We start from the raw sequence: 22,115 nt of genomic DNA, 5'->3' as shown, positions 1-22,115 counted from the left end.
TGGTGTGTTGCCCTGAGTCATATTTATGAAAACTTCTGATAATTCCAACTTCTGATAATTCAAATAAAACCCTGAGGTCCCCCCAAGTTTGAATTATCGAGAGTCTACTGTATGTTCAATTACCAACTCGTCCAGCTTTCCGTTTTAATTCATTATACATTTACTTGCTAAATTTGCATTCTTCTGCATTACAAGTCTGCGAGCTACATGGACCTTACACCAGGAATAAGGACCAAATACATGGCCTGGGAAGTGCGGCATCGCAGTAAACATTATAGATGAGTCTCAGTGAAGACAGTCAAAGCACCCTGACGTCGCTCACCCAAAACTGCACGGTGCGCGTCGCGAGGGCGGCGGCCAATAAGAACATGACGGAGAAGGAGACTGAGGTGAGCACGAGGAGCCTTGTGCAAGAACCGCGCCTGGATGTCGAGTCACCCGAGAAACGGGGGTGCACATCAGACACGAGCATGCTTGACGCGAGCGATGAGGTGACGCCGCGAAAGAACTTAACATGCGTCACTTGCGTGCTTGCCCCCTATACGTCAGGATGCCTGCCCACTACGGGATATTGACCAAGAAGCCAGCAGATGGGAAATTAATGACGACTGATGAAGATGCTCCTAGGATGTTTGGCGTCTGCCCACTTAGAGGAATCGCCCAAGAGCCGGCCTGATCTAATTACCTCAAAAATCTCAATTCATACTGGAGATTATGCCGTCAATTAGAAGAAATAAACTGAAAGGAAAAATTGAGGAGCCATTCCACTCTGAAGGTCAGTTACCAACAAAGTTGTTTAGTACCCGACACAGAGATGGCACAGAATTTCGAACAATAGCCGATCGCACACCTTGGAAATAAATATGAAATCTTCGTCCGGATAGGTCCTCTTGAATTTAGTTTATGCTCCTTTAAAGTTTTCCATTTGAACAGCATGCATCTTTTTGCCGCATTCTACGCGTTGCGACGTGTGTCGCCTTGTCTGGCTTGCCATATGCGCTTGGAATGTTGAGCAGTGGGGTTTGCCCGCTTTTTGCGGCACATAAGGTTTTTATTTTCGTTTACGCGAGCGACTTCCATCTTTTTAGTGGACCAGTGGTGATTAGTGAGATTTGCCCAATTTCTGTTGCACATACCTGAGCTAAGGGCTTTTGCTTGCACACAGAAACAGTCAAGGCATATACAGCTGCACTGTAAAAGTATAAGGCAGAGTAGAATGAAAATAATACAACAGGTATTTTATATAAACTCTTTAAAAGAGAACACCTGTGACTTATAAAATATTAATATTGGAGCATGCCCGCCAAACTCAGCGCGGGTTATCCTTTATCTCATCGGGAGCTGTTTCGAGCAGGAACAGAATGTAGAATTCCAGAGGTCGTTTTCTAGAGTCCAATTAGTGTTATCAATGAAGTAATCGAGGATACACTGAGAGCAGATGGGAATGAATATCCAATGGCAAGGCAGTTGGTAACGCTACATGCAGCGAATAAAATTTCAAGACAAGCCAACCTAACTGGTCGCGTGTAACTCGTAACTTTATGACAAAAACAAGGGAACGGCTCGACATCGTTAGAGCGAATTGAAACCTGGTTTTAGGGTCCAAGTGCAGGTCATGCCCTGTCGCTCTAGCCAATAATGCGTTATGTCAGCAAGTCAATTTCCTAGTCAAATAAATGACGCCAAGTGACGAGAATTCTTACATTAAAACTCTATTTTTTAAACACAAATGCTGTACGTTACAAAACTGAGTCAGCGTGCCTGGTTGAATAACACGCGATGTTCAAGAAAAAAAAAAAAGATGGTTGATCCCTCCGTCATAGGAATCGGTATAACGTGAAAGTGAAAAGTGTCGTCGCAGAAATCGTTGATTGTTTATAGTGCATTGATATATGAGAGCTTGTACAATGTCTATTGTTGTTTGGCAGATATAGCGCCACTTGGTGTGGACGCATCCACGTTGCCGCCTAGTGGCACGTCTCCGTACCGAGGACTAACGCCCATGATCATGATTTAACCCTAGCGGTAGCTGAAGTTGTCAAGATATACCTGCACACCGCATATGATGAATCCCACGCAAAGACGACATCAACAAGCACATATAAGTAGTAAACACTGATACTGGATATGCACTCCTTCAAAGCGTCGTGAAACGCGAAGAGAAACGCAACGAGCGTCGTGTCTTCCCTCTAGCCTGGCCGTTAATTCTCACATGGCGAGCAGGGAACGCAGTGCGACAGTTATGGATGGTTGCTATGAGCGGTGTGTTAAAGCGTTGACGAAATTACACTTCTCCTATTGGAAACGCGCCGAATGGGACGGTTATAGCAAGGGTGCGTTGCCGGAGCTGATTGCGGAGGCAACGAAGTTTTTCTGTTTTTTTTTTTCGAGCCTGGTGGCACACATGTCACCACCCCGTTATAAAGGGGACGCTCATAGCATCCATCCATCCTTCCAAGAGCACACTGCCAGGAAAGTGTGAAAGATAAAGGGCGCCCATGTAGGCTCTGTTATGTGCTTGGGCTAAACGCCCGCCAGACATCCGTGCGGACCTAGAGGTCATGGGTTCGACTTCTGTGAGTGGAACTTTTTCTTATGTTTTTTTTTCTTTGCCATCTGATGGCGTTTATTTTGCTGACGTGTTTCCGTGACGGAAATACGTCATGAAAGTCTTGGTGGACCCCACCATAAAACACTATCGTGTTAATCTGATGGCGTTCATTTTGCTGACGTGTTTCCGTAACGGAAATACGTCATGAAAGTCTTGGTGGACCCTGGCATAAAACACTATCGTGTTAAAAAATATTCAAATGATTATTTAGGTGACTTCGTGAGTGACGGTAAAGTGATAGCAGAACATACTTGTTAAACATTATCGGTGTTAACAGTTTGAAACATTTCACTCTGTTCTAGCCTCAGTATTCCTACTACGTAAGTGGATTCGATTAGTTTATGGCGTATTACTTGTGCGAGCTTATAGTGAAGGCAATCTATGAACATAGTTAAGAAACTATTGATGATGAGCGTGCAACTAGTTATACCTGCCACTGCTTTGACCAGCCAAAACAAATTGCATGGATTGTGCTGCGTAATTAATTATAAGCTCCTCTTGTTGAAGAAGAAGACACGTGAGATAATATATTGGATTTACCATTCTTGGTACACAAGTATAGCATATCAAAACAGTTTATATCTTATGCAATCAACAAAAGTTTGTGTGGTTATTGCGCGGGTGGATTGAATTCGAAATAACGTCGGACTTGTTCCTGAGCACATCCGTAGAACATCAAATAGTATATTCGTCTCCCTTACACTATTTATCATAGGCCCGCCACACGCGTGTCCCGCGAACTAGACAGCAGGTAGTGCTCTAGCTTGTGCAATGAAAAACAGAGCCTGGTTACCTATAATGAGAGAATAAATTAGACGCTTAAAACACCGAAAGAAGGAGGAAGAAGCACAGGGAAAGAGCGTCAATCGTAACTGATTTATTCTCAGAAGAAACGCAGAAAATATATATGCCGCACCACACATGCGCACACCGCACTGCACCACTTGTGGGATAAAACACGCTTCGAAGTATGTGGATTGCTCGGTCGGCGTGGTGTATGAAATCCTACATAGTTGTGGTCGGGTTTACATCGGCCAAACTGGTCGGTGTTTGAACGTCAGAGTTAGGGAACATGAGCTGTCACTTCGAAATAATTCGGCAGCACATTTGCCTGCACTTGCCATTCTTGTTGCAAGGTTTTCAAGCGTTTCTGTTCTTGCCAAAAGGTCAGATGCTCTGGCCCGGAAATTAATGGATGTTTTTTGGATAAAGAAGAAAGGCGACTTGTGTGCAAGTGACACATCAGGGGTTTTGCGCATGTCTGAGTTCCAATTTTGCTCATCGTTGCTCGATTAGATATGCCTTTCTATTGACCTCGTGTACTTTTTGATGCGTAGTGACTAGCTGATGCAGTGCGGTGTGCGCATGTGTGATGCGGTATACATATTTTCTGTGTTTCTTCTGAGAATAAATAAGTTGCGAGTGACGCTCTTTCCCTGTGCTTCTTCGTCCTTCTTTCGGTGTTTTAGGCGTCTAGTTTATTCCCTCATTACGATGAACCAACTAGCCCAGCAACAAGTACTTCTTCGTTACCTATAACTTACCTCCGCGTGCTTCTCAATCACTGGTCTGTAAACATTCGTCCTCTACAACTCTGTATTGGTTTGTGGAAATAAAGCATACATTCACCCCAACACAAGCCCTGATACCACCGCCTTTTGCGCACTATGCTTCCTCTAATCCGTAGCATCATTGCGAATTCAATGAGAACGTCAGAGAACTGACGTTTAAATAATTTGCTCGACACAGCCCAAGTATCGTGATACTATTTTTTTCTGTACAACCTCCCCACGAACTTCGTTTCCGCAACCCGTGCTTGATATTTCGGTGTATCTCATACATAACTCAACAATTGTTCGTTGTTTCACTGCGTCGTCAATTGCGTCAACGGTGCTGCTTGCGTTTCCGTGTCCGATGACTCTCCGTACTCCGAGTCAGGACGACTACGTACGCAAGCTTATGCAGGTTTCGAATCTGTTCTTTCAGTGAACCCGTTGCCTCGCCGTGTCGGCCCACGAGCGAACCTAATCCCGCCTCAGTTCCGAGCACGCGTGCAATCCGCCACTCGCTCTGGGCCTCGATTCGGTTGGCCTGTTGAGCCATGCCGCGCTCGAGCTTTTCTCCCCTATCGGTCCCCGTGTAGACAACCTCAAAGTCCCCGCCGTTCCACCCTTCCTTTCTTCTTTCTGCCTTGCGCTGTCCGCAGAACGCTCGTAATTTATTCAGCGCTCTTTGTGCGTGCGTTTAGATGTGTGCGTTCGTGGGCGTCTTTTTTTTTTTTTGCGAAACAGTAGCTACAGTTTGCGGCACGCCACTACTCTCGTTCCTCATGTTTCACTTTCCTATCGTGTTTATTCCTATTTTGTTCATTTACACCATCCTCTTTTGTAATGCTTGGCTTTTTCTACGTACCCCAGGGATCTTCGTCGAGGTACGAAGCCAGGAACCAAAACGCAAGATAAGAGCGAGCAGTGGGGGGCGATAGAGTAACGAAGAGAGGGTTTACGCGTCGTCTCAATAATTCCGTGCACGATATATGCGGTCCGCGGATTGACTTTCTGAAGACGCTGAACACAGGGCAGGCGTTTGTATTACTTAATGTCTTTTGCATTTGCCTTGTCTTACTTTTGTAAACGACGCAGATACACCTAATGTAAATGCCGTAGTTTATTTGGAAATGACAGCTTCACACTTTTGTAATTGCAAACTCATTCGGTACACGGCAGTGCGAAGGGCAGTCTGGCGCTTCATGTGCGACGTCGGCAATGAGACAATCTGTCAGATCGGGCATAATTGTTCATTGCCTTGTTACTTTCGTTCTTTGTTGGCCACCTTATTGGGAACATGCACTATTCTGTAAAAGCAAAAGAAGCAACCTAAGCGTGCTTTGTGCTTGCTATACTAATATCTGCCTGAGAGTGAAACAGAAAGCAACGGGTCGACATTGTGATGTGGAGAGTTGGTTGATACTTAAGTCGATTGCATCTTTTTTTTCTTTTTTTTCGGAGGGGACAGGCATAGGCACCACTTCGAATTCTTGTGTTATGATCCGACGCATTGCCAATGGACCACGTGTCACACAACACGGCAGTACTTGCATATATCAGTTCACAAAATAATCTTCCGACAATTCGACCCTCTTGCAGGCGTCTGAACCTGATTGTACGTGACGTCATACCACACACCTGACGTTCATAGAAAGCCACGCAGAAAATATTAAAAGGCACTCTGCTGCTGAAATTGATTGACTGCTACGAAGACTACTTTCAGAACAGGCATTTTTTAAAAACTTGACATTGCCTGGTTTGCTTCGTTAAGAATGCAAAACATTAATTTTTACGTTCCTTTAGGTTCATTGATGTTGTGTCCTGTGCTCACGACAGCTTTTTTGTGTCTAAGCGCTTAACGTTTACAAATGATTTACTTGCGGCAAAGTCCTCTTCTCACCGATAAACCACTACCGCGGAGGCATTTTGTATCAATAAATAAATGCTACAGTTTCACAGCGCAAGATTCACCCTGACTGAATACGATTCCGAGAACATTCACAAATACTGCTATATTTAACTTTTTTGAGGACAATCAAACAGTCGTTATGCGGAGCCTGAATGTAGGTATTTTCCAAAAAAATATTGTCATAAAATAATCTTGAAGAAGGGCTAACTTAAGAATTCCCATGGACCTTACAAAGCACAGACTAATTTTGAACATACCACTGCGCTTACGTTTTAATTGTTACGTAGCAGGTACAACCATACAACCGCAATTCTAGGTGCACACACTATAGCACAATTTCCCGTTACGATGGTAATCTTAGTATGAAAGCCTGCAGAATGAGACGCCAGACTTCTGCATGTAGAAGCACACGCACATCCATTCTTCACGTGCTGTGCGGCACCTGCACTGCACGGAATCCAAAGATGGGATGTAGCGAGGCGAGAGGTGCGAAGGGGAAGGAAATGATGGAAAAGCTTCGCTGAAGCTGTCTGTGTGTACGGTGGAACAAGGGTCGCTCGAAGCTCAGGAAACATGGTCTCCTTGCGTTGTGGGATGAAAAAAAAAAGGTGATACAGTCATATATGATAAAGAGAACGCACTACGAACGTAGGAATAAGAACGATTGCAGAACAATACGTACTTACCTGGCCGGTGTGTGTTACCGCTGCACTTTCCTACGTCTCTTTTCTGTCTGACTTGTCGTTTCTTCTGCTTGTTCCTTTCTGCTTGCGTTGAATACAAGTAGCAGAAGCATCCCCCCCCCTTCCTTCTTCTTCTCCAAAAGCAAAAGGGCGTAACCGAAGGGCCGTTTTTCAGAGTGACAAAGGAAAAATAGATAACATACTGGAAGCAAGGTGAGACGTTACAGGAAGATAATGAGGTATTTGGTGGCCGGTGCGTGTGTTATGTTTTTTTTTTTTCGTGTGTTCGGGTCATCTCTAGAATATCAGTTTCTTTTGCATTCTTGAGCATTAGTTGAGTCGAAGTATGACCATGTCACTAGCGATTTTTAATATAATTTTCGTTATCGTAATTTAGTGGTTCATGCCATTTGAACGTGTCAGAGAAAATACTACGAGCTGAAGGAAGACGAACTTCGAAGCAAAGTTGGTGATTTTGATATATGAAGGCTAGCTAGCTTGGCTCACTATAAAGTGGAGCTCATGGCCAGCTCGGTGACGCGGTCACAGACGATAGGGCGAAAGCATTCATGCGGTGATGATGGAATGAACAGATGAGCAAGATGAAATGAAACACAACGTTGACGAAATAGGCATTACGCGTCTATCTCTGGTGCACCAGCTTGCTTGCTTTTGTAACTCCCTTTTGTCATTCTGTGCGAATAGTCACATTCTTGGCCGATCAGGAGCATACTGGTGTTCTAATTGAGCATAGAAAACAACAACAACAACAACAACAACTACAACAACAACAACAACAACAACAACATGACATGGCGCAAATGGAACAGGGAAGGACCTTGTCAGCAAACAAACACGACAGAGAGCTTCTTAGTCCGTATATATAATGCAGCTTGAACAGATTGGTAGGGGCGTATTGCTTATATATATAAGTTCATTAGCTATTCATAAATAATGGTTGCACAAGGAACGTACTTTCAGGAAAATTTTCTTGGGGAATAAATTGTAATAATGCATCCGCATCGTCGGGTTCCCTGAACGTTTCTTTGCCCACTAGAACGCTCAACGATCACAACAGGTGCCACGTTGCTTGATAGAGAGCACGCCGTTTGCCTTTCAGAAGTCAATGAGAAGGAATTAACCCTGATTTCTTTTTTTTAATTCTCGCAAAGCAAACAGCACGAGGTAGCTGGTTCGGCGCTCGTTGTTTCGCCGTTTGAATAGCGGTGAGCTTTTATTTCGAACTCACGCTGACAACTGATTTTACTCCAGACGACGAGGGGAAGTGAAGGTGATGAGACGTGTTTACGTGCTCCCGAGCATGTTACTTCGCCCGGCAGACGTGCTCGGTGAAGAGCGAAGCATAAGAGGGAGCGAGTCTTCGAGTTCACTCCTCGTTTGTCGACGCCACGGACCTCCCTGGGGCCGCCGTCGTATACGGAACGCGGTTTGCGTTCGGCCCAGCTTTCTCGACTTTTGAATTATATACGAGCCCGCTGAAGTTCTTCTCTTTCTTGGGCTGCCCCCTTTGTGTACGTGCCTCGGTGCGGAGAGTTAAAAAGACAAAGAAAAGGAAAGCAAGGAAGGCGAGGGGAAGCGAGCGAGAGGTGGCGGGTAAGCTTCGTTTCGGAGGATGCCTCCTTCGTGCACGACTTGATCCCCGAAGGAGAATTGAAAATGAAATTAATATTGAGAGGCGTCCATCGACACGATGTCAGACTGCGCGACTGGTGTGCTAGAGGAAGCTGTGGGAACGAGGCGGAGGCGTCACTCTTGATAAGGGGCGTCCTGGTTGCCTGGGTGGCAGGCTTTCATCGCGGCTAAGATTTTGGACGCTAAACCTTCGTCTTTATTGACTTCACCTTTGTGAGATGCGTCGGTCTTCTTCATCTTTGTCTTTTGCATATTTTTGCTCCATAGACGAAGCTCTGCTCGAAACAGTCTCGAAAGTGAACATGCGCGCCAAAGAACGGCTAAAAGTAATAGAGAGGTGAGGAAAAAAGAAACTATCAGGGAACTAAAAAAACAAGTACGTTAGAGCCAACGAAGGAAAGCGGAAGATACGTGACGAATACGAAAAACAAACTTCTTTTTATTACAACACGTATCTATACACTTTCTCAATATCCTTTGTCCAAGGTTTGTAAAGTTTTTTTGTATTTTTGTTTGCTGATGCTAGGTTTAATGCTTTACGTGGTTTATGCGAGGATTCATGCGTTATTTCACTTTCGCGGCTCTCGTGTTTGATATTATTAGAACGTACGGCGCCTTCTTTCAGGGTACACCATTCCTAAATGGAAGACAGCCATTAAGAGAGTTAAGGGGGCGGTAACTTAATTTTAGTAGTCTGGCCTTTCAAGACAGGAACGGCAAGCGCGTCATCTCGTAGCCTCTGAAAAAGACTGGAGCCAGACAGGCAGCGACAGCTCACATAGGTTTTCTCTTATTCCACTTTTATGCGGCATTACAGCGTAAAAGGCCAATGGCCAACAAATTCAAAGTTATGAGCTGACGTACATGCATTACGAGTAGTGTGAAAGTAAAATAAAAACATCTTCCTTCCTGTAAGCTGCGGATTCTGTATCTATTTACTTTTTTATTTGTTATTTTTATTTTGAGCTGCCGTTCTAACTAGATTTCTTTTAATCAAATTTAATCTGACGCTAGTCGCTCCGGGGGTGCCAATAAAACAAAGTGTTTTGTTTTAACTAAATCGTGATTTGTTGGGACAATGAAAATATTATCATGGCAATCAATGACCATGCTTACCTTCTATCATATACGCTCGATTTCTACAGACAGAATGACATCCATCTATTAGCTTTTCTTATATTGTGTTGGGTCGGTCACCAACTCCTTTTTCAGATTTTTCCTCGCTACGTACGGCCTTTCCACTTCTCAGGTCGACGTAATTCCCACTAGTCATTGCAGTAAGCGCCCATGGATTTTTGTGTACAGCTCTTTTCTCTTGGAGAGGGTTTCAACCACTTCAGTTTTCTTTTTCTTTTCCGCTCATATTGGTGTTCTCGCGACTTTAAGTTCCACGGTTGTAGTCGATGCCAACTTTGTCAACGCTTGTCACTGCAAACATATATTTTGGAGCCTCCTATTTTAAGAGGCCTTCAATTTGAAGATCTTAGATTTTTTTACTTATTATCTTCGCCTTTATACGTATTAACATATCATTTTCAATTTTGACGAAACAATCGTTAAATTCCCAACACTAAGACGAGTCGTGTTGCATACACAGTATAATTGCATTGTTAAAAATTACTGTGAAGACAACTACCACAGTATTTGGTTTTCTGTCACAGCGAAGGTGAGTGCCTGTCTGTAAGCAGGACTTCTGTGTCCTGGTCGCTAACGACAGTCACGTGGTTTTAGACCTTAATCATGCGTGTGTGTCTTTATTTCGCGCACGTGCGCTCATATACGCTTGTGCTCAGTGAGTGTGGACGTATTGCATGTAAGAAAAACTAAAAAAAAGCGTTTGATATATGCGCTCACACTGCTGTATAAAGTTTACAGTGCAGAGTGGTTTAATTCATTTCTGTGCTTGCAAGTAGAAGCGCATCCTGGTTGGAGCTGTTTAACGAAGCTAAGGGCTTTGCCTCTCCGTGGAACATATAATAATTTAACAGCTATAAGTAGTTTCATTTCATTATTTAAATATAATAAAAAGTTGAGATATGCATCACTGAAAGAGATATCCGGTGGCCCTTTTGTCTGGTGTGTCTGGCACTTCGACGGGAATCCGGACATAAGTGAAACCAAATCATTTGATCTGCCATCACATTATGCAAGCAGCGTCTAAAAACGCGAACATTTTATATTTAGTGGAAACGAGAACATGTGAGGTGGCCCTTGAGGCCAAAGAAGCAGAGACTGACCGTCCGTTAAATCGAGCTCAAGCAAGATCTAACGAAATTATTCATCTACGGTACCTGCAAATATGAAGATAATGATGTACTGTGTCCTGTAGAAGGTATTGAGGTGTTCACCGGAGTAAGTGCTAGCGAGCCTGCCTCGTCCCACTATGGCCTGCTTCGTAGTGGTTTCTCGGTGTCGTAAAACACCAGAATTAATACAAATGATCGAGGTGCAATGTCCAAAGCCTGAAAAGGACTCAACGTTCAGGTGAGAAGGTGAGGCCCCTTCCATTGAGTATCGTGTCGGAAAGCGTGAAGGACAATATTGTTTGCCACAGGCGTCCGTAGCCTTGCATACGCGAGGAAGAACCGTGCTGTACCTAAAAACAACAAAAGTGTGTCGTTACTCTGACAGAGCGTGCAGTCAGCGATCTAATCTATCGCCTAAAAAAACCACTTGGCGTCGCTTTACGACCACTTGCGGTTTGTTTAGGTCATTCCTTCTTTTTTCTTTTGTGGAGTGTGGTTGCGGGCGTTTTGACAGTTTACTTGCGTTTTATTTACTGTTTGTGAGGGGTTTTGTAAAGTTTTTGTTCGGGTGCCTTTTTTTTCTTGCATATTTATATTTTTCCCAGCGTTAGCGACATCATGCCCTTTAACTCAGCTCACAAGCCAAGTGTGCTGGACGGTGCTAATGTTTATGGCTTTCACCTCGTAAAGAAATAATGTAAAGCGGCTCGCCGTCTCACGTCGTAAACGCGGATGAGCGCGGGATTCTACGTCGTTAGCAGGATGATGACTTCATTTTTTTTGCAATTTTACTTTCAATCTGTTTGTCATAATACGATTTTTTTACGAGTGGCGAATGCATCGCTTTTTCAGCTATATGTATTCAGCTATATGTAAAGCTTGAATGCGCCATGACATAAAAACCAAACACTGATTTTGGCATCGTGTTGGTGACCGAAAAGATATGTCATTTTACCACCGAATCTGTTGGCTAATTTGAAGAGCTGAAGCTTTTCCTCAAGATTCCGTTAGGTTTTCGATCTCGAACCTTTGAAATATCGGGCATTTGCACTGGCGAAGACGATGTGCCTTTCTATGTGTTGACCAACAGGTTGTGTGCTTGGGCTGGCTTTGTGGTATAATAATAATAATAATAATAATAATTGGCGGTACATTCTGACGTATTACACAAACCCTAGCTACACACTGATACGGATGCCTTTCCATTCTCGAAGAAAGCTTGAACCATACTACCATTAATATCTTCCGATGAATCTCTGCTTAGACAGAATACTATAAGACACAGGACTCATTATAGGGTAAATAAGCCAGACTGAGGTATGTAAAAGATTTTCGCCTTACAAGCGCCAGAACGCGAGTCTTTCCATGTCCAGCTATGTTGCAGGCTTCTTCGACGGGAATTCGGACATAAGGGAAATCAGTTTATTTGCTCTATCATGGTATTAGGCAAACAGCGTCTAAAAGACGCGAACATTTTATATTTAGTAGAAACGAGGACATGTGAGGTCACAGACACTCTGGTTAAGTCTATTTTATACGTTCAATTCGTAGTATACTTTTTCTAAGGGAAGACACTTATGCTTTCCTCGTTTCAATGTGGAGTACACTCTTCAAAATTCGTCCATGAACAGATAGTACGAGCTGCGCTTGTGGAAAATTAGATGAAGTTCTATTTCCTTTCGCCCACCTCTTCCTGGGATCCACTTTTCTTGCGAAGCGACGCCACATATATCTCCTGCTTGCAAAACTGTGTTTGACGTTTTCTGTGTAAAATATCATTCTTGTCGTACTTAGAGGAGGAGTGACGTAAAATCAGAGAGAATATACATGCGAGTATACCAGCGCAGAGTTCCCATTAGAGGCAACTCGTCACCCACTGACGCTGTGGTGTGACCTTGTGTTGGTTGACAGTGTCTACTGGAAAACGAAAAATTCTTCTCCTCTGGCAACAGGGCGTGATCATATTTGGAAACTGTAAATAAGTATGTGCTGTAAAAATAAGTCCGCATCATTTTCGAACACTTCGCTTACAACCGTTATTGGTGGGCCTCGCGAACTCTTATGCCGTGGTCGTTGGCGTTCGGATGTGTGTGAAATGGACACTGGCATCTGACTGTTTGCAGTACTGACAAGTTGGATGAGCAGGAGAAAGTGCCTCAGACAGGCAGGTGCTTTCTCCTGCTCATTCACCCTATTCATACTTTGCGTTTTCGTCTGCCAGCTCCTATCCTGACTTTATTCATAGTACTGTTACTCGTGCGTTTCCGCGTCACGTATTCTGATATTATTAGTAGGCCTCGTATATTTCACCAGAAAGCTTGCTGAGTATTATTTCTATCGCATCACCCCCCAAATGCAAACAAACAAACAAAAACAGTTCACGAGAAGAATGCGCAAGTCACGCTTCTGGGGCCGAATAAACGTCGAGTTTCTGCAAAGTTGAAAACAACGAGCACGTAGCAAAGCAAAATAATTTAAAGCTGCGACCACGCTCATTCGACGCTTACGCTGGACTTCAACTGCAGCTATTCTCGGAAATGATGCCGCAAAACTAAATGTATAAGGCGACAATGTCAAGCTGTGACATCGTCTTTCGACTACGGAAGTCATCAGGCTTTCTTGCGGAGTGTACAAAGAGCCGTTGGATCAATGACAGGGTCCCCTGGATTCTTTTTTCCCGTCAAGAATTTCACAAAGTTCACTCGAATGCGTCGCGGAGCAAGATAAATAGCAGCGTTTGCTTTCACAGCAAAGTTTAAGGCAAGCGCAATGACGCAGGCGTAAACCGTCTCTTTCAAGAAGCTTCAACAAATCCTAAGGTAGGGGGGCAGTAGACAGAAGTGAACAAAACGTTGAAGGATAAAAAAGAAATAATAACCAGGATTTGACAGGAAACAAGATGAGTCGACTTGAAAATCTTGGATGGCAGAACTCGTGGAGATGGTTTTAGATAAGCGCCGCATTATCTCGTCTGCAGGATGCGTGATTGCACATCGGTGTCGCATCCCGCTGGGAGTCTTCCGAAGTCAGCTCTTTTTCGGTGAGCGTCGATTGTATTTTGTTTTTAATACTTGAACGAGTGGAGCTCGCTCCTTATGAAACACATTATAAAGGTGAAATGACTATAGAGGCAGATGTAGTCCGTTTGTACGTGATCCGCAGACTACATTGAAGCGACCGTATGTATATTACGATAGTCGTGAAACGTTACATGTATTGAGAGTTGGGAAACTGAAATAACATATGAAATGCGCTGACAGGATATAATCCGGCGTGTATCATTTGTAAAGAAGAGTCGCGCTCTTGTGAGCTTAAAATATTGAGGATAAAGGCAAAATCTGAACGACGATAGAATGTATACGTATATCATAGCTCTAGCGGATAAATCGCCGAGCCTAATTTTTCTGCACAGGTTACGAGTTCGAAGGAAGTATTGGTAGCTATTCAGGGCACGTCGTCAAATACGGTGCATAGCGCAATTATCTTTGTTAGCATACGATTTGCGTATTTAGCGAGCCAGTGCTTTTAATTTGCGACCGATACTGTGGAAGTACGATGTCTTTTTAATAGTTGCTACTGCAAGCATCTCTAACGAGATCATTTTGTTGTTGTGAAACGTACACTTGCTGCCAAGCTTCATATAGCACATGGCCGAAGAAATGGAGATATCTTGAATGTTCGAATTAACTTGGTTTTCGCTGAGCAAGTGAAAAATCGAATTGCGTTTGCTAAGAAAATAAGACTATCAAACGCTGCTGGATCGGCTTTTAAATATGCTGGCTTCATTTTGAGCAACGACTTCAGTTCTCTTCACATCTTGTTCGCAAATGAGTGCTACAAGTAGGCACATGCATTCGGAAAATGAGACCCGCGAATTATAAACCATCATTGCATGCAGTCTATCGATAAAATAAATTTTCACAAAAATACAAAAAAAGTTTTTTGAGCGGAGATTTCCTTAGCTTCGTAATACAGTGTCTTTATTCAGTATATTAAAAAAGGAAGATGGGATTGCTTGAAGACATGTCTTTGTTGTTTTTTTTTCGAGGCGTCATGTGACAAACTGAAACTTATACGGACCTTCGGATCGTCTACTACATTAAAGCCTCACAACATCGTACTATGGCTGTCACCTTGGTGATCGCTTTACTACCCTGCGAGGAGGAATACAAGAATCGTCCTAATTGAAGTTTGTGAAAGGGCGCAATGTTCGAAACTTAAGGAGACCTTAAGGAGACCTTTCGGTGTGCTGAAGAGAGAGAGAAAGAAAGAGACAACGCAACGCCGTAAGGGTCTGCAGCGAAATCATAATAATTAACGTTTCCAACACCGACCGCAGCCCGTGCAGTTGTTCCAGTCTTCGAAGAGCAGGGCGACGCGGGGCATGTTTTATGCAGTAATGAGGCTTCTCTTCGCTTCCGCGCTCATTTTGGCCCTCTCCCGCAAGGGTGTTTGTAACTCACCCGGAGCAGCGGCGGCGTATGATGTAATATACATGGCGCGCCTGCTCCTCGCCTGCATGAATAGCGCGGCGTTCGCAGGGCAGTACACGGAACACGCGTTTTGAGACGGGACCCGCAGTGGCGAAGCGGGCAGCTTCCAGGCCCGCGGTGTCTCGTTTACAAACGCCAGATCACCTGGGATTCACGGTGGCTCTTGAACAGGCCATCGCGGGAACATAATTTTTGTGGAACTGCCCGCCCGCTTTTTTTTCCCGACCATTTTCAGCAAGAGCCTGGAAGGTCGCATGGGAGAGAGACGCTTGAAGAAGAACGAGAGAGAGGGGACCCGAAATTGGGACGAGGTTGTACCCGAGAGATCGGGATCTCTGATAGCTGTAAGCTAACTTGCCCTAAACGCGGCCCATTGTGTCGCATTAAAGTTGCAACTTTGTGAAACGCGCAGAGCGTAAACATGGCCGAGAAGAGGCTAATAGGGCATGAGTTGCTACAATAGATCTAAATAACTTAGGGAAGTGCACAGCACTGACGTGCGTCGTTTATTATCCTGGATAATTACGACTCGGGAATTGAGGAAGCGTTGTACGGTCGGTGCGGTGTACTAAATCAGTATGCCGCAGCCTTGTAGCGGAAGTAGATGATAAACAAGATGAAAAAAATATATATGCATCACAGCCTCTGAGCCTTGACTGGCTGTTTCCTGCCACAGCAAACATGACAAAATGGCCGCTTAGGTTATAGGCGTTTGTCTACGGCTATCGCTTCACACCACCACCGCCTGAAATGTACGATTCCCTAGATCGTGGAATAGTCTCACTCGCACCGATCATACGCCTAATGAGTTTGTCTTGCAAAAAAAAAAAAAAAAAAACCAAAAGAGGCCGCCACTATTGAAGAGTTAAAGAGAGGTCCATCCCCATTCCTGCAATTGGATGATGTTTGTTGGAATGGTCGAAAGAGCAGTATCACTGAAGCGCTCGACAGTGTTTTATGACATTGTCGATGGCGTTGTTCGACTTGTTTGGTGGCGTCGTTGGTAACAAACTGCAGACTACGTCGCTACTGCTAATGTTCACACGTGTGCCACTTCTTTCAGAAATATTCAGCACAACGCAGCCCATGTTCCTTTCTCCGATACCAACAATCCAGGCAGCGGAGGGCGACGACATCATGCTGACCTGCCTCGTTGAGAATCTTGGATCCCACAAGGTGAGCAAGAATTCGGCTCATGTGATCGAAAAGTTAATATTAATGCAATAGTGGCAGTAGTAAGGACGAAAAACCTGATATGCAAGGTCACTTCCACCTAGAGCGAAATGGCCAGCTTCTTTGTGATATGCACAAAGCCTGCTTTTCTGCCTTTGTGTGTGTGAGAGAGAGAGGCTAGTTATTGGAAAAACAGATATTTTTGCCGGAGTGTATATAACGGCTGGCGTGCTACACTGCATAGGGACGGGGAATGGGATTAAAGCTTTCCGATGAGGCCATTTTCTGACAGGTAAATAAATAGTGACTCTAAAACCCGTCGCTCATTTGAAGGGCCGGTCAGTGGACGTAATATGGTGCGTAACGTTAATGGATCGTGCAAACAACATTTCACTGCTTGTAGTGTGTAATAACGGAGCCGTTCTTGGCACGGCGGGGCTGGCAATCCACTTCAAACGCTTTTCGGTAACGCTAGGAGAAACAGCCATAAAATATGACAAAAACGTCATTGAGTTCATTGTCTACATGCCATTCAAGACACCGTAACTGATGTCTCCGTATATACCTCTGAATAGTAGCAACCGTCAGATTCCTGGGGGTGGTATTTCACGAGAACCTTTCGTGGACCCTTTATGTCGACTCGCTAGGAACTGACGTCTCTAAAGAAATTGGGCTAGTAAGCAAATTAAGTCACTTCCTACCCTCCGACACCAAGCGACACATTTACTATACCCTTGCACACTCACGTTTCGCATAGTGCATCACTTAACTACTCATCTATTTATAATATCCTTGCTGGCTGGCTGGCTGGCTGGCTGGCTGGCTGGCTGGCTGGCTGGCTGGCTGGCTGGCTGGCTGGCTGGCTGGCTGGCTGGCTGGCTGGCTGGCTGGCTGGCTGGCTGGCCGGCTTACCAGCCTAAGCTGGCCTCTACTCAGCTGACTGCCTGGCCGAATTACTTAGCAGGCATTATTAATTACCTAGTTATTCAATAATTAGCTAATTAATCAACATACTTAAACATATTTCGTGATATTGGCCTATTATTGTTCCTGAACCAACATTACGGTGATGTCTTGGTTGCGTTCTCTGAACGCAGGTGTCCTGGTACCGGGCTGGGACCGGTGAGCTTCTCTCTTTCGACACCCGGATGCTGACGTCAGATGCACGGGTGCACTCCGAACACAGCCGGCCCAGCTCGTGGCAGCTGCGAGTGTCTCGCGTGAAGGCATCGGATGCTGGCCTGTACGCGTGCGTGGTCGACTCTACACCCAGGCTGTCGCAACTCGGCGCTCTTGAAGTGCGCCCCATCGTAGAAGGTGCGTGCCACCGAAAGACGTGGTATATCTCGAGCTTAAATATATAACAATCGTTCGCCTTGCATTCGAAGTGATAGCTAAAATGAAGAACCATCGGGCATACTTGCTGTGGACTCGTACAGGCCTACATTTAAGCCGTCTTCGCCACCTCTGTGCAACAGGTCTCAGGCCTGGCCGACCACCCGACCTCGACCGCTGGATTCACGACCATTCCACCGCTCACTGTTAGACTTTATACATGAAGCAATTTTGCGTGCGCATTTTTGATACCAGGAATTGCTATGCCTAAGGGCAGGCTTTTGAAATTAAAAAAGAAAGATCAGACACAGCACCCAATACAAAAGCTGCTTCGCGGATTCGATCTCGAACTTGTGTAGTAATTGTTTCTTGAATATTGATTCTAGAGAGGTAAATGCAGGCAGAAAAGATGACGTGGTGAACCTAAAAAAAAAACAACTAAACCTTTAATTTGTATACGTTGCTGTGCGGGAACCGTATAGGGAGAATAAACTGTCTAACTGATGACTTAACATCTTGATGGTGGCCGCAGCGGTTGTACAGTGGTTACGGTGCTCGGCTGTTGACACGAAGGACGCGGGTTTGATTCCGGCCGTTGCATTTTGATGGGGTTTAAATGCTAGAGGTCCGGGAACCTAGATTTAGACAGCTGGTCGAAATTTCGGGAGCCCTCTTCTACGGCGTGCCTCTTAATCACATCGTGGTTTTGGCACGTTAAACCCCTAAAATGTTGATTAACATTTTGGTAGTCATTGCGGAGCTCTTACTCATATTGAGTTCCCACGAATTAAAATCGAAGTACGAAGCTTGGTTTCACTATCAGGAGTAGGGAATTGAGATAATCAGAAAATAAACGGTAAAATGAACCAAAGGTTATAGCGTGTTCAGCTTAAGACAAGCCTGTGGAGCTCAGACGAAAGCGCTGTAAAAGAAATGACACACTACAGCCGTGTCAATGTGAAACAATTCACTTATATTTATTTATTTTAAAGAAACGCCATATAGTATGAACACAAAATAGTTATGTGATATGTAAACTTTCCTGAGTGAAATTTGCAAAAAACCAACAAAAAGCAAACTATTCACGAGTTGCTTCTAAAATATGACACGTGCGCAAGCAAGCCCTAGAATAGTAGCATCCAATGTTATTTTTTTTTCTAAATGCTGGTCGATCAACAAATCCCCAAGTCAGGCCACAGCACTGTTTCTCCCGGAGAGATTCAAATTCACTGCGCGCCCGTCTCGATCAAAAGAGTTGCGTAGACAACACCCTGACAGATGTGTCTCTACCAGACGGCGCAAGCTTTAATTTGCGCTGCTGCCTCGGGACCTTCGGTTCGGACACAATTAAGCCGTTTCATTTTCAGCGAACTTGTCCAGCTAGCTGTCAATGCGCTCGCGGACGGCGCATCAGTACCAGCCGCGTCCATTTTCCAAAGCTAACCGACAGTGCAGAAGTCTATAATCCCGCCTTTGTTCTCTATTCATCTGTGGCGAGAACTACAGATATACCGATTGTGTTCGTTAAACACACCACGCATTAAGTTCTGCTTGCTTCGGTGAATGCTTTGTTTGGAATGTGCACCTTTCAGTAAATCAAAACTGTCAGAAGTACAACGAAAATACGAGATACACAAAGACTGAATGATCCAAGGAACCCCACTGTGAAATGACTGGACAAATGTCAAGCCATTCAGAGAAGCGAACGAAAGAGGAATCTCCTGAACAAACCTATACCCTTCGCAAACTTTATAACATATACAAGGTGGTGGAAGTGTTAATTGAAGTGCAGCAGACAATGTCAACTGAATGTATCAATATTTTGAACGCATGTGGTTTCGGACGGCTTGTTACCGGTAACGTATGTGCAGCTTGTTTATTGCTGACGCAACACTATACCATTTGGCGACCCACTCAATCAATAGATTTTTAGACGAAGCACAGTCGCCGCTTCGCTCTTGAAGTTTTATGCAACCATGAAATCTAATTCTCGAGTTTGTTGCTATCAGAAATAGAGCTTAACAGTTGATAATGCATAGATGTATTTCGCTTGGAGGAAAGCATGTTGTTTCAGAGAATTGGTTAGAATTGAATTCGGCGAATAATCTACACATCCTGAGTGAATCGAATACTTCCTACTGTTTAAGTCGCGTTTAATTCAAGAATTAACTATTGGAAGACGTGAAATATTAATTTATTTCGAAGATACATAAAGTATAAGCATTTATTTGAGCCTAGAGAGAAAGCGGCGGAACAGGGAGTGCGACGACTGCTACGTATGATCCTGCCGGGGGACAGCTATGGCTTTTTTGCATGTGTAATTTTGTCTCAGAAGAAGCATGCGCCACCGATTTGCGCTCAGTCATAACGAAACTAACGTTGATATTAATCTTTCAGACAAACGGAACAGTGCCGTTCCATTTTCCAACGCTGCTTCGTGGTCAAGTTCTCCTGCCACGAGACAACTTCACAGGGGGCGACGGAAGTCTAAAAGGAGAAAACATCGTTTCGTGCAGGAACAGTCAGAGAAGAAAGGTAAAAAAATCTATACATTCATATCGTTCAGTCCTTTCACTTGCGTTGTACAAATACGTGCAGGGTGCAACGTTGTCGAGTTGAATGATGATTTCCTCAGAAAATCGTATCTTCAAGATGCTGCACTCGTGCTGTGAAGTGCGGCATATATTAGAAGAAAGCATTATTTTCATCAGCGGTGGATATTTCGTAGAAGTACAAGCTACCTTATAACGAAAGCGAACATTGATTGATCGTTGTTCTGAGCGTTTTGCTGCAGGCACTAAACATAAATTTATTGGGCCCCGTAAAGTACGGTTGAAGCTGCGAGTAGGGCGACCGTGAAAATTATTTATGTGATAGTTACGAAATGCTCCTGATCCAATTCCATAGCTTTCATGAACTATTTTTGATATGCTACTTTTTATTTATTAGTAGCAGAATGTTTTGACTACTGTACGTTAAAACTCTCCCGGAGTGTAACTTACATTCAACAAAGTACGGCAGCTTGTGTGTGTGTCTGTGTGTACACAGAATCTAATGTAGGGACGAGTAGTCCACCTATGCACACATTTAGCTAGAATCTTTTTCAACATTGCTGCTCATCTGCTCGTGATAATTTAGGAACATCGCAGATCAATCCAGAAATGGACTACCAACTAAGATGAATTAAAAGAGGCCGAATAAAATGAAGATATCCTAACTTTTCAGCTTTTATGTCCATTTCATTGCTCCAATTTGGTAAGTGCTCTACGGAGAAAAATCCCTGAAACGATTCTCTGTGATTTTTTTTTTCTTTCTATTGAAATTGGACCTGTGGATATGTAAGATGAAGGAAAAAAATATTAACTATAGAGTGTAGATGTGTAAGTGTAGCAAGGTCACGTGCTTGAGAGACAGCACTCAGTGTCCTTTGGATGGCGAGCAATTCCGTGATATTCAGTGTGGTGCTCGACTGCTGATAGACAGTGCGGTACTCGGCTGCTCACCCGCAGGTCGCGAGTTCGATCCCGGCCAGGCGGTCGCATTTTAATGGAAACGAAATGCTAGATGCCGTGTACCTATATATAGGCGCACGTTAAAGAACCCTAGGCGGTCCAAAGTTGCGGAGCCCTCCACCATACTGCGTGCCTCATAATCATATCGTGGTTTTCTGACGTGGAACCCTAGATATTATTATAATGAGATGCATTGTGGTTTTGCAATCGATCACTGTCGTTGTATAACGCAGGCTGTCTTTCGTCGAAGTTCTAAAAAACAAATGCGAGAAAAATCAAGCGTGATGTATATTTTAATTTAACAGGTCACACAAAGCTATGCAACCTGTTTTACGCAAAACAATAACAGTTAGCCAGCAACAGATGAATCGAATAATTCTCGGAGACGTATGCGGGAGGTGGGGCGGAGGGAAAACAAGGCGGCAAACGCGCAGTAGCGGCCCATCGCCTCGCATCAACGCGAACCGGTCGTCTGATTCCGGCTGGCATGAAAGTGGCTTTTGGCCCATCGGTGAGACAAGGCGGCGCTCCTTGAGCAATCCTATGAGCCCCGACACGCCTGGCGTCGCGATCTATCTCGCGCGCGTAATGCGCTCGCTGCAGCTGCTGAAATATTCACGCGACAGGCGCTGCAGACGGAGGGTCGAAGCGACGAGCTCGAGAGTCCAGATTTCTCGCGCGCGGTGCACCCGCGAAAGCTGCGGGAAAATCTGTGTTCAGCCACGCCCATACAGTGCGTTTTTCAACGCTCGTTTGGCCATTTATGTCTTTTTCCCCTGTCCTTCAGGAAACAACAGATATCGCTATCGGAAACCGCAGTTGAAAGGCCAGCAAGTTTGCGTGAGACACATATTTAACAGCGAAGCGGTTTAAGCCGGAGGTTGGGCCGCTAGGGGTTCGCAGAAAAACCTCGCTGAACGATGACGTCACCAATGCGTCGGTTGAAGGAGAGG

At 44.5% G+C, this 22,115-nt stretch overlaps 1 protein-coding gene across 2 annotated transcripts in view; it reads left to right on the top strand.

Moving 5' to 3' along the window:
• Positions 1-22,115, top strand: part of LOC119388123 (hemicentin-2) — a 170,900-nt gene that overhangs the window by 77,486 nt on the left and 71,299 nt on the right. For both annotated transcript variants that reach the window (XM_037655771.2, XM_037655770.2), the window contains exons 2-4: positions 16,206-16,318; positions 17,413-17,632; positions 20,048-20,185. In XM_037655771.2, the coding sequence (XP_037511699.1) occupies positions 16,229-16,318; positions 17,413-17,632; positions 20,048-20,185 (448 nt within the window). In that variant the 5' untranslated portion in view covers positions 16,206-16,228. The remainder of the gene's footprint in view (positions 1-16,205; positions 16,319-17,412; positions 17,633-20,047; positions 20,186-22,115) is intronic.

This window comes from Rhipicephalus sanguineus, chromosome 3 (assembly GCF_013339695.2).
Source record: "Rhipicephalus sanguineus isolate Rsan-2018 chromosome 3, BIME_Rsan_1.4, whole genome shotgun sequence".
Taxonomy (NCBI): Eukaryota; Metazoa; Arthropoda; class Arachnida; order Ixodida; family Ixodidae; genus Rhipicephalus; species Rhipicephalus sanguineus.
This window is presented reverse-complemented; position numbering and strand designations above follow the sequence as displayed.